This window comes from Sorex araneus, chromosome 1, assembly GCF_027595985.1.
Source record: "Sorex araneus isolate mSorAra2 chromosome 1, mSorAra2.pri, whole genome shotgun sequence".
NCBI classification, from domain to species: domain Eukaryota; kingdom Metazoa; phylum Chordata; class Mammalia; order Eulipotyphla; family Soricidae; genus Sorex; species Sorex araneus.
The window spans coordinates 334,426,676-334,440,185 of NC_073302.1; the positions used below are offsets into that span (position 1 = coordinate 334,426,676).

The window sequence follows — 13,510 nt, forward strand, 5'->3', positions numbered from 1 at the left end:
CACATGCCCCTCATGTCTGAAGTTCTGATCTTCAGATCAAAATAAGATGCTTTTTTCAGATGCTTTTGCTTTTTAATTTCCTGGGTGTCTTGGAAAGAAAATACTTGGACATTCAGACAGAGGAAACTTTGGATTTGAGTCCCTTACTTCAACAAGCAGTGGTGACCTTGGAAATACTGCCTGATGTTCAATTCCCAAAAGTGGTCCTGAGCCCCAGGCACCGCTGAATGTGGACCTCAGAAAAAGAAACACAGAGTCTCACTCTTTGAAAGCAAATGAGACAGGCACGTCTCATAAACTGCTCCCTGCTCGATTTCAGAGAAACCCACTGGAGAGCGGTCACTTGGTGCAGGAGACAGCTCACAGAGCTGAGCACAGCTCTGCATATAGGACGTCCAGGCCGGGTCCTGAGCAACACGGGCCCCTGGCATCCCCGGGAGTGACCCTGACCAGTCTATGGCAGCCCCTAAGCAGCGAGCAGAGCCAGAACCTGACTTTCTGGCATCAATGGGGAACTTCTTTTTTATTTCTTTTTGAGCCACACCTGTGATGCTCAGGGGTTACTCCTGGAATCAGGGGTTACATCAGGAATTTCTCTTTGCAGTGCTCAGGGACCATATCATATGGGATGCTGGGGATTGAACCTGGGTCAGCTGTGTACAGGCAAGTGCCCTACACACTGTACTATCACTCTGGCCCCATCAGTGGGGAAACTTCTAAGAAACTGAGTGTATAGACAATAGACTCCTGTAGACAACAGATGCTTGTCTAGACAACAGACTGCTGACATTTACTACAAAAATGCTGAGTCCATAGAGGCTTAATTGAAATAGCATTTGTTTCCCCAGTTCTAATGGATTTTAACTTATCATATAATAACACAAAAGCACAGCATTTGAACAAAGAAATGCAACAATTCCTTGGTGAGTTTAAAACACTATAGATATACAGATAATTTCTATTTTTTTTTTATCATGGTTACATTATGAGTCAGTTCCTTGATATTCCAGAATCTATACTGTGAAGGGATCACTGCTTATTTTAAAACAAGTACCCACAGGAGGGCGCCCTCTGCATCTCAGCGGGCCCCCTGCAGAGCTAGTACAGGCCTTGCTCATCTCCACAAGCCTGTAGAAATGGAAACAAACTGACTGTTGTTAGAATAGAAAACTACTCTTCTGAGCCTATCTCAAAGACCTAATCTTACTGTTAGAAATAAATATTCTCATTATGCAAATGCCTACCACTTGAAAAGTTAATGCTTTTATGGCTATCAGAAAGATATCTTAAAAAAACCACAACAGTCAATGTTGACAACAATATGGAGAAACAAGCAGCTTTGCAAATTCCTGGTGGAAGTGTGATTTGTGCATCCTTTCTGTTGGGCAGTTTGTTAAATGCATGAGATCTTTAAGATGTGCATAATCTTTGACTTATTCTATTTCCAGGGGCTTACCATAGGAAAGTCACTGTGGGTATACAAGGGTTTCCCAACAAGGCATCCGTGCTGCTTTACGAAGCTCAAGTTATAAATGACCCAATGCTTCTAATGGCTACTTAGTGAAAACCCAGAGAGACTTTTTCGGATTTGTTTTGGGCCACACACAGTGGTGCTCAGAGGCTATTCTGGCTCTGGCTCCAGAGTGACTAGCAGTGTTAGGGGACCCAAATGTCGTAGTGCTGGGGATTCGAACAATGTTTTCCAGATGCAAGGGAAGAGCCTTGCCCTCTGTATTATCTCTCTGCCCCTGCAAACACCAAGCATTTCAATCGTATGGTGGGAGAGATAGCAGAGACAGAGCACTTGCCCTATGCGTTGTAGACTCTGATTCAATCCCAAGCACTGCATACAGGCCCCTGAGCACAGCCAGGAGTGACCACTGAGTACCGCTGGGTGTGGCCCAACCTCTGTCCCCAAGAACAAGTTCAATAGCAAGTCTGAAAAGCATGTAAGGAACTAACTGTTCTCTGGGGAGACCATACCTGGCAGTGCTGAGGGGCTACTCCGGTGCTAGAGGGACACCTGAGGGCCAGAGGCTGAACCAGGCAAGTGCCTTCACCCCTGTGCTATCCCTACAGCCCCATTTTACTTTTTCTCCAGACACATGAAGAGCCTGAAGACACACAAAAATGTCTGTGGTGGTGGTTTCTGGTCTTGTTACGGAAATACCTGCAGTGTGAAAAGGCTAAAAGAGCGCATAGAAGTAGTTCATACAAGGCTACCACTCCTGATGGGAAGGAAAAGGAAAGTGAAGGGCCAGGGAGGTAGTGCAGTGGGCAACACTCTTGCCTTGCACAGCTGACCTGAGTTTGATTCCTGGCACCCCAAATCATCCCTCTGAACACTGCTCGGAGTGATCCCTTAGTACAGAGCCAGGAGTAAGCCCTCAGCATTTCTGGGTGTGGCCGAAAAACCAAAAATAAATAAATAAATAAATAAAACAAAGAAGAAGAAAAGGGTAAGAACCGGAGAGAGAGAGTGTAGTGCTTCTACTCTGCCAACCTTGGCTCCACCCCCGGCACTGCATATGATCTCCCAAGCCCTAAGCACTGTTGGGCATAAGTCTAACATACGCACAAAAGCGCCAAACATACAAATGAACAAATGCATGCTACTCTGTCATACATGCACAAAACATCTATGAAAACCTACCTTACACAATGCTCCTGGGGACCTATGGCAAGAGACCAAGATGAGATCATTCTTCACTGATCTTTTGGGGTTGCCCAGGAGCTACTCCTAATCTGCTCAGGGAAACGGCACCTGGACTCTCATTTAGGCATCAGCCCTCTGAGTGACCTCCTAGGTCAGGCTAGATTTATATTGATAAAGATTGAACCACGTGTCTTGTTTGTTTGGGGGCCATTCCTAGTGATACTCAAGGGTTACTCCTGGCTCTGAACTCAGGAATCACTCCTGGTGGGCTCAGGGGATGATATGGGTTGCTAGCGATTGACCTCAGGTTGGCCGCAAGCAAGGCTAGCACCCTACCTGCTGTACTATCTCTTTAGCCCCAAGATTGAACTATGTGAACTTATTATTGCCCGCAAGTTTTTAAAAAACAAAATATTTGAACAGCAACACAATTCAAATTTGTGTGTAGCACCATTATTCATTGTTGCACTCAGTACAACAGCTAAGATATGGAATCAAACTGGGTGTCCAATGACAGTGAATGGATAATGAAGAAGTGGGATATATACACAATGGAATACTATGCAGCTACAAGGAACAATCATGCAGTTTGCTGTAACCTGGTTGCAGCTAGAGGATGCCATATTTAGTGAAGTTAGCTGAAAGAAAGACACAGGATGATCTCACTTTTCTGTGGAATACTGGATGATGAAATGGACTGCAGTAAAAGGGGACGCTCAGATCATCCTCGACCCTAGTGTTTAGAGGAGACAGAGAAGGAAAGAAATCAGGGGGTGGGGGGTGGAGAATAAAACAAGAAGTAACAGGTGAACAGGCATCAGGGTACAGTTATCTCAGTGATCTGAGTGAGGGTAGAGCAGATACCCAAAACATAGATCTACAGAATTGAAACACAAGATCTAAGCAGCAACCACTGAAACTTTGTAATGTGCCCGTTAAGTCGACAGGAGGGCGTGGAGTGGGGGTCAGGATAGGGAGGGAATCTGGGGATAATGGTGGAGGGACTGGTGTTGAATTATTTATTGTACTCCTAAAATGCAACTATCAGTAACTTTATAAATCATGGCTCTTTAATTAAAAAATTTCATGTGTAACATCTCAAAGAACAATTCTGAATGAAACCAAACTGATATAGGGAAATGATAATTTTTAAATTTCAATAACAAATTCTCTCTCTGACATACGACAAAGTATTTTTGCTGCATTTGTGGGTAGGGTCTCTCCAGCGGCTCTGGGGAAGCAGGGACCACTCCCAGTGCTGTCAGTGGGGCACTAGGGCATAGGGCCCGGGCTTAGCAGTACAGGGGCTACTAGTGATAGCCCCGGCTATGCTCGGGAGGTCATGTGATGCCATGGGATTAGACTTGAGACCTGTGCTCAGCTCTCTGAGCTATCTCCTCAGCCCTACAGTATTTTTAAAATTGGGGGGAAAAACTGTTAAAAAGTTAAAAAACTAAACTGTTAAAAAACTAAACTGTTAAAAAACTAAACTGTTAAAAACTGTTTAGTTTGGGGGCCAACTGAAGGGTGCTCACCGCTGACTCTTGGATCTGTGCTCAGGGATCACTCCTGAGGACTCAGGGGAACCATATGTGGTACCAAGGATTGAACCTGGGTCAGCTTCATGCAAGGCAAGCACCCTGCCCACTATAGTGTCTCTCTGGAGCCCATAAAAAGTAATGTTTAAAAACAGCCATATCCTTCGATTTACTAGAAATCTTTTTTAATTTGATTCATATATAAACCATTTTCTTACCTGCATTTATAACAGCAGACTGAAAATGAACTGCCTTGTGGCTATGAATTAAGGGCAAATGCCATTTATATAGATGATGATATTAACTCTCAGTTCCTGACAGGGAAGCATCCTGGGAAACTGTCACAGAAGTCTCCAGACCAGCTGGCGGCACCCGGGGACCAGGCCGAGGTGAGGCAGAGGCACACGACCTCCTTCTGGCTCTCACTCACCACTGCACAGGCTGCCAGTTGGGCAGGAAGGGCCGGAAGCCCGTGATGCACTCGAAGGCCAAGGTGCCGAAGCTCCAGTAGTCCACGGTCACGGTGTACTTCACCTGCTCCAGCAGCTCCGGGGCCTACAGTGCGCAAGGGGGGACACCCCTGAGCCACCCAAGAGGAAGCAACAGCCCTTCAGACCATGTCCTCACTTTTCTGGCTGCATGGAGGGGGCTTGAGAGGAGGCCCTGACCCCGCAAGCGGGTGAGTGGGGGTTCCGCCAACCTCACTCACTCTGATGCTGAACCAGGGCCCTGGCTGCAGGAAGTCCAGGCCCTGCAGAGGGGAGACAGGCTGCACCCACAAACACTACCACATGGGTACACCCGATGGAGCCACATGCAGCAAAGGCCAAGTGCTCATCACAGTCCCGGCAGACCAGATGCTGGGCCACCTCAGGTGCCCAAGGAAGACCCTTAAGTACAGGGGGAACATAAAGGGGTTCAAAGGATCTTCGCATGAGTGGCGGAGAAGCTACATTCCAGAAGGCCCCATGGTGAGTCAAGGCCACAGAGCAGGTTACAGAGGCTCTACGGCAAGGCCAGGAGGCCCGAATCAGAAGGGCACAGCAGGGGTCAGGGGAGCCTGTGCCGGTCATGGTGCAGCTCCTGCAGGTGGACAGGGCACTAAGCCAGGGCCTGGGCCCCACCTAGCCACAAGGACACAAGCCCCCCACAAGGTCAGCACAGGTTCCCAGGGGCCTGAGTCATGGGGCCAGGAGTCAGCAGTGGACAACAGGGGTCTGGTGGGTGGGCTGAGTTCCAATGCACACAAGAAGGCCTCAAAGACAAGCTTCTTCAGTTCAAGAATCAGAGCACCGGGGCTAGAGTGATAGCACAGCGGGTAGGGCGTTTGCCTTGCACACAGCCAACCCAGGTTCGATTCCCAGCATCCCATATGGTCCCCCGAGCACCACCAGGAGTAATTCCTGAGTGCAGAGCCAGGAGTGACCCCTGAGCATCTCTTGGTGTGACCCAAAAATAAAAATAAAATAAAATAAAGAATTAGAGTATTGAGGCCCATTTGGCACTGAGTCTCTTCATGTTTTATTTGCTGGGCTTTCATTACTCCAACATGCCAGCACCACCCCAGCCACCAAGTGTCCCTTCTTTCCACTACTGTCTCAGGGGCCCCGTTCATTTCTCCCCAGCATCATTACCCCTCTTTCCCAAGCCTCACTGCCATGGTAAGTTCAGTTCTGTGAACCAGTTTGTAGATTTTGTCGCTTTTGGCCTTTCGTTATTGCATTACTATGCTTCTTATACCACACACGAATCCTTTTTAAAACTACAGATTCCTTTATTCAACCAACATTTTACTGGTTGTTACAACCAGCTAACAATCTTTTACCAAGTCTTGCTGAGTATCTTGCTAGGAACCTTTTGAATCATTCTTTCCAACCTTGCTGCCACCTAGAATTCCAAACTGCCTTTTGCAACAAGCTCCTTACAACATGCCCTCTCTTTATTCTTGTTCTGAGTCTGCTAGAGCGGTTGATTCAAAAGGGCAACCAAAGTAAGTACTGGGGAAAAATCCAAATGGCTGGAGCCCACACTTTACATGTGGAAGCCCCAAGTGTGATACCCTACGTGACATGGCACCCCAAGCACCTCGCCAAGAGTGGCACCCCATCTTTCCTAGCATTATTGCATATGGCGAGAATAAGAGAGAGAAGCCTGGTAACCTGATCCCTCTGAATTTAATTAAAAGTCCTTGATGTCTAGGACCAGGGAGAGAGAGAGAGTACAGCAGTTAGGGAGTTTTGCCTGGCATACTGCTGAACTGGGTTTGAGCCCTAGCACCATATATGATTTACAAAGCCCTACCAGGAGTGATCCCTGAATGCAGAGTCAGTAGTAAGCTCTGAAAACAGCTGGGTGTGGCCCCAAAACAGTAAGTAAAAAGCAGATAAACAAAACCCCTTGATGATTCTCCAGAGATTTTATTTTTTAATTTTTTTTTTTTTGCTTTTTTTTGGGGGGGGTCACACATGGTGATGCACAGGGGTTACTCCTGGCTCTGCACTCAGGAATTACTTGATATCCCAATGCACTAACCTTCTTTCTGGAGCTATTTACCATCCCCGCCTCTGGCTCCTTTGCACCTACCAATCCTTCAGCGTCCAGAACAGGCAAAGTTCTCCAACACCCTGAATCTTTCCTTTGCAGTACTTATTACAGTTGTCGTTTGTCAGTTGTTTGCTCCTTTCTTGTTAGACTCTAAGCTCCTGAAGGCCAAGGAAATGCTTATCATCTTGCCCACAGCCTCACCAGCTCCAAGCACGAGGCCTGAAGTGCAGATTATACCCATCACTCGAAACTGTGACTCAACTAGAACCCGAATCTTCAGAACAAATAATAAACAGATGGAAGGGTGAGAGCTTAGAGCCTCCTTTTCCACAGCCCAGAGATATCAGAAACTGTGGCCTCTATAGGTCAGCATGAGCTTAGTTCAAGCCCTTTAATTCAAGACAAAACAAACGTTGTGAAACTTGTGCAAGGATTCACTCGAGTCCCTCTGACACGACAGATAAGCACATCCTTCCCAAGGGCCTCTGCTGAGAAACAGGAGGACTTGAATTGTTATGGACCTGGAAGCTTCTAAGAAGCCCCCCAACAGGCAATGTAAGAAAGATACCCACAGATGACGCCTTCTCACCAGGTACTGCAGGGTTCCCACAAACGAGGTGCAGAGACTGCCCTGATCCAGTTCTTTGGCATATCCTAGGTCAATAATTTTGTGGATTAACTGAAAAAAAAAAAAGGAGGGGGGGAGGGAGAATAGAAGAAATCTGAGGATTATATGTATATATTATCCTCCTAGAAGAATTCCGATTGCAGAACAAAGCGTTAATACAGCCAGTAGGGCACTTTCTTTGAATGTGGTTAACCAGGTTCAATCCCTGGCATCCCATATGGTCCCCTGAGCACTGCCAGGAGTAATTCCAAGTGCAGAGTCAGGAATAACCCCTAAGCATTGCCAGATATGGCTCCCCAAAATGAAACAGCCCCCAAAAATAATTTTGGCTGCTATTAGGGTAGAGGTTCTTATGAATTTCTAGGTGGTCTTAGGCCTTAAGTTTCTCCGAATCACAGAACACACAGAACACCTTTACTCAGTAGATTTAGGGTAAAAGAAAGCATTGACTGGGCCAGAGTGATAGCACAGCAGGTAGGGCGTTTGCCTTGCACGTGGCCGACCCGGGTTCGATCCCTGACATCCCATATGGTCCCCCAAGCACCACCAGGAGTAATTCCTGAGTGCAAAGCCAGGAGTAACCCCTGAGCATCACTGGGTCTGACCCAAAAGCCAAAAAAAAAAAAAAAGAAAGCATTTACTGTGAAAATAATGAAGTGCGGGCTTATGTTTTGCCTCGCTCAATGACCAATCACCAAAGGAGGGTTAAAAATCAAAAACAAACAAACAAAAACAGAATAGACCCAGCCAGCTAGATTGTTAAACCTGGACTTCATGAAATATAAAGTCGAGGCCAGTTCTTTCTCAGGAATGTCTTGAGTCTCAAATCTTAGAAATAGTGGCAAGAAGTGAGCTGGAACAGAAATGAGTGCTGTTACAGTCGGGGTTAGGTCTAGCCTGCTGAGGAAGCTATAGACAAAGATGAGGTGGCCCAGGAGCCGAGTGACCACAGTACAAAGCAGCAGGAGAAAGAGCACCACAGCACCGCACACCAGCGGGGGGGACCAGGAGGGCCACTGAAGAAGTGGCCACCAGGAATTTGGGGGCAGTGCAGGCCTCACCAGACTCCATCAGCTCAACTGCTTCTTAGAACGCACAGACAGTACAGAGTGAATACAGCTCGTTTCACTTAGCATCCAAAGCTGAGGTTCTCAAAGAAATACAAAACAAGAAGTCTCTTTCCAAGAAGAGTTGGTCCCCTTCACTGGGGCAGGGACAGGAAGACAAATGACATTTCCTTATCAGATTCCTGCATCTTGGCAATTAATAATGAGGTTCATTTGAACTTGCCTCAAGCAAAAACTCTTTGCTGGGTGCAGTTTCAAATCAAAAAGGAATTCCTAGAAAATCCAAGAGAGTCCAGGGGCTGCAGACACAGACAGACAGAGCACCCGCTTCTCCCCCAGCTAACTGCCTGCAGGGCACCGGGATGGTCACTCACTCTTTGCTCTCCTTGCTGCAGGACGATATTCTCTGGTTTCAGATCCCGATGGATGATCCTATTTTCATGAAGGTATCTAAGTGCAGAGGCTGAGAAGGAGAAAGGGGGTGAGTTTCCATTAAGTGTGTGCACTATAACATCAGAAATCCCGAGAGAGACACACTGCCAGGACACTGATGGGGAGGCAGGTGGCAGGCAGCTCCTCCGTGATGCAAGGGCCTTGGTGCCCCTGGAACCTGGCTGATTCATGCCTGAACTCCTAGCCTTGCATCTACCATGTCATCAGGTGCAATGGCTCTGCCCATACAAAAGCATCTGAAGCTGTTGAATTTGCTAAAGTGCTGGGTCTCGCCCCAAGCCTGCTGAGTCCCCAAGCCTGACTTTGGGGGGGGGACCCACACACTGTTTCCACAAGCTCTCGGGTGGTGCTGATGCTGCTAACATTTAAGAAGAATCCCTCTGTTCCAGAGGCTCAAATGCCAAAACCCTCAATTCCACTTAGCAGGTAAGATGGGAGAGAGCACTTGGGTGAGACGGTCCAGAAGATTCAAGGCAGAGACGGGGAAGCACGGAAGAAATGCCAGAGCACTCTCCAGACACACGGCCATTCCATTTGCGGATGACGCCCAGTTCTGGGTTCTGTGAGGAACATGAAATCCAGACTCTGGCTGATAGTCAAGAGCTCAGACATGTCTGGGGGGAGCCTGCGCACCCTGGCACAAGGACAGCCAAGGGCCATGGCTTCTGTGTGAAGAGATGGCATCTCTCACATGAACAGGAGGGCACTTGGCAGCCCACACGTCAGGCAGTACGTGGCTGTTCTGCTGTTGGGTCGTTCCCAGTGATGCTTGGGGATTACTCCCGACTCTGCCCAGGAGCACTCCTGGCGTGGGCTAGGTGTTGCCGGGACTGAACAGTGCAAGGCAAGTGCATCAACCCCTGGATGATCCCTCCAGCTCTGGCAAGAATTTTAAATGGGTAAAAGCACCATCAATTGCTGTGCATTTTGGGGGGGAAGAAATATGCCAATAAATATTAAGTTCAAAAACATAAATATTATTTGGCATACTATTTACCACATCTGGAAATCTAGCTTATATAATTAAAAATACCATAAAATGGGGCACCCTCTCTCCTCAGTCCCACCAGGTACCTTCCCGGTATGCAGGGATCTTTCCCGGAGCTGTGCATCTAAGTAGACCCTAGGCCAGCCGGTTATCATCCTTGATTTGTGGGGGATGGAAAGTGAGGCACACAGTACGCACCCAAAGCTGTCCAGGCACCCTCTCTCCTCATCCCCACAGGTTCCAGGCACCCTCTCTCCTCATCCCTACCAGGTACCCGCCCGATATCCAGGTCTCTTTCCTGGAGCCGACCCTGAGTTATTCTCCCCCTCCATATCCCATAAGAACCATAAGTTACCTTCTTACGTGGAACTTTCACTACGTTAGCTTAACCACCAGAAGCACATCAGTCAATAACTCATTAAGCCCACCTCAATTAATACTGCATCAAAAGCAGGATAGTAACAGTGAGCATGAAGGGCTAAGCCACACAGGTCACAATGGTAAAGAAACACAGAAGCCCACCAAGCTTACTTATTGAAGAGGCTAGTCCAGAAGACCCCAACAGTAATAAAGTGCTAGACAACCTCTCTGACAAGGAATTTAGAAGGGAGCTACTGAGGATGCTTAGGGAGCCAAAAGAAGCAATGGAAAGCACTGCCAATAAAATACGAGAGGATTTGAAAGTAGAAATGCAGAAAATGCAAACAAAATAACAAACGGAAATATCAGATCTGAAAAACCTGGTTGGCAAGTTAAAAAACTCAGTGGAAGGTCTCAGCAGCAAAGTAACAGCTGCTGAGGACAGAATCAGTGAGCTCAAAGATAAAGCGCAGAGACTCTCCAGACAACAGAAGAAAATAAAAGAGACTCGCAATCCAGGAACAGATGTCCAGAGAAGATCGGGATGAAGCCAAGAGGAGTAACTTAAGAATTATTGGAGTTGCAGAGGGACAGGAAGAAAACTGATAAAGAAGAAACCATCAAAGACATCATTGCTATGACATTCCCAGAGCTGATGAAGACATGCAACCACATTCAGGAGGCCTGAAGGGTACCAGCTAGAAGAAATCCAAATAAAAATACCCCAACACACATCCTGATCAAAATGACCAAAACCTTAGAGACAAAATTCTGAAAGAAGCAAGATCAAATAAAGAAATTGCCTATAAAGTAGCATCCTTAAGATTCACAGATGACTTATCTGATGAAAACCTCACGGCCCGAAAACAGTGGTGGGATATAGTGAAAAAGCTCAACAAAATAAATGCTTCACCAAAAATACTTTACCCAGCTAGACTCTCATTCATAACAGAAGGAACAACTCACAGTTTCACAAACAACAGCTCAGGAACTTCATAGACTCAAAACCATGGTTACAAGAACAACTAAATGAACTACTTTAAGACAAGACAAGCCCCTCAAATACATCAAATTTCAGCAGAAAGATGGGACAAAACCCCATAACAATAATCTCTCTCAACGTTAATGGGCTAAATGCACCAATTAAAAGACACAGAGTGGCAGGATGGATTAGAAAACTGAACCCAACATTCTGTTGCCTGAAAGAAACACATCAACAGTCAGAGCAAACACAGGCTCAAAGTCAAAGGCTGGAAAACAATCCTACAGGCGAACAACTCCCATAAAAAAGCTGGAGTAGCCATCCTAGTATCAGACCACATTGATTTCAGACTGAAGAAGGTCACAAGAGACAGTGAAGGTCATTTCTTATTGATAAAGGGATCTGTACAACAGGAAGAACTAACAATACTAAATATATATGCACCTAATGAGGGACCAGCAAAGTACTTAAAACAACTACTCATAGACTTGAAGAAAGACATCAATAGCAACACAATACTAGTGGGAGACTTCAACACCGCTTTATCACCTCTTGCTTGATAGGTCAACCAGACTCAAGCTTACCAAGGACATATTGCATCTGAGGGAAGAAATGGAAAAAAGGGATTTAGTCATTTGTGGAGTATAAAATAACATAACAAGAGACCGACAACCAAGGACAGTAGATAGAAGGGTCAGGAAGATTGTTCCATAGTTGGAAGCCTGCCTCATGAGCAGACAGGGAGAGGACAGCTGGAATAGAGAAGGAATCACTAAGAAAATGATGGTTGGAGGAATCCGTCGGGATGGCAGATGTGTGCTGAAAGTGGATAAAGGACCAAACATGATAACCTCTCAGTATCTGCATTGCAAATCATAATGCCCAAAAGTAGAGAGAGAGTAAGGGGAATATTTTCTGCCATGGGGGCAGTGGTTGGGGGGAAAGGTGGGAGTATACCGGGGATGTTAGTGGTGGGGACTGTGCACTGGTGGAGGGATGGGTGTTTGATCATTGTGTGGTTGTAACTCAGACATAAAAACTTGTAACTATATTTCAAGGTGAATCAATAAAATTTAAAAAAAAACATAAAATATAAATAAGAACGTTGTTGTATAACTTGGATTAAAATAATTGGCACCCATCTGAAAGTTGTCAAGCAGAAAATGGTTAAACAAATTCCTGTAAATCCTTACTACAATAGGCAACTATTTCTGAACTACTTAGGATTATATGCTCTGATTCAGAGGGTTGTCAATGATGTGTAATGCTAAATTAATTATACAGCTTGTTCTTTACTAACAACGATAAAGGCAAAAATGTAATAATGTTGAGAGAGATTTTAAAATAAATCTGTCTGGTACCAGAGCAACAGTACAGCAGGCAGAGTGCTTGCACTGCATTCAGTGCACCCAGGTTTGCTCCCAGCATTCCATAGGCGCACCAGGAGTGATTGCTGAGTGCAGAGCCGGGGTGAGCCCTGAACACTGCTGAATACTGCTGGGTGTGCCCCAAAACCAATAAAATAAAATAAATCCTGTATGTGTTACCAGAAACATAAATTCATCAAGCCAGACTGAGAATACTAAGAATACACTTGCAGGCGGCTGACAGGTGGACATGAGCATTGCAGAGCAGGAAGAGAGAGGTCTTCCAGAGAAGCCAAGAGACCAACATATCACTGGGAAAAGTTTGTGCTGAATGCTTCCTGGAAACACCCAACAGTTTCATTTCTCTATTTTACTTTATTGTAAGAATATAATATGTGATATATTATGTAGCACTATATAATGTACATACATACATCATATATAATACATATATCATATATAATATATAATACATTATATATAATAAATATATACACACATTGCTCTAGCTTACTTTATTATAAGGCTACAATACATGATACAGCAAATTATAAAGTCAAGATGTGGTGCCCCAGAGAAAGTAGATAGCAGAAATAGCAGGGTGCTTGCGTGGCATGCAGTTAATGTGGGTTTGAGCTCTGGCATTGCATATAGTCTCCCAACCCAGTCAGGAGTAACCCTGGGGTGCAGAGCCAGGAGAATATCCTGAGCACAGCCAGGGTGGCCCCCAAACAAAGACGAAAATTTAAAAATTAAAAATTTTAAATTAAAGGTTAAGATGTGAGAAATAAGCTAATGAAGTGGGAGAGAGAAGAAAATTCCTAAATTCCTAAATCTGGGGCAAACACAGAGATGAACTGTGGGTAACTCTACAGCTTAGATCTTGGCCCGGAGATCGAAACATCTGACACAGCAGGTTGGTTCTGG

General features: G+C 45.7%; 1 protein-coding gene across 1 annotated transcript in view; it reads right to left on the minus strand.

Annotated features, from left to right (window-relative positions):
- The window catches only part of IKBKB (inhibitor of nuclear factor kappa B kinase subunit beta), a 48,852-nt gene that overhangs the window by 19,148 nt on the left and 16,194 nt on the right, over positions 1 to 13,510 (minus strand). The window contains exons 6-8 of the mRNA XM_004606840.2: positions 8,808 to 8,896; positions 7,328 to 7,417; positions 4,625 to 4,749 (exon numbers count right to left, since the gene is read on the minus strand). Of these exons, the coding sequence (XP_004606897.1) occupies positions 4,625 to 4,749; positions 7,328 to 7,417; positions 8,808 to 8,896 (304 nt within the window). The remainder of the gene's footprint in view (positions 1 to 4,624; positions 4,750 to 7,327; positions 7,418 to 8,807; positions 8,897 to 13,510) is intronic.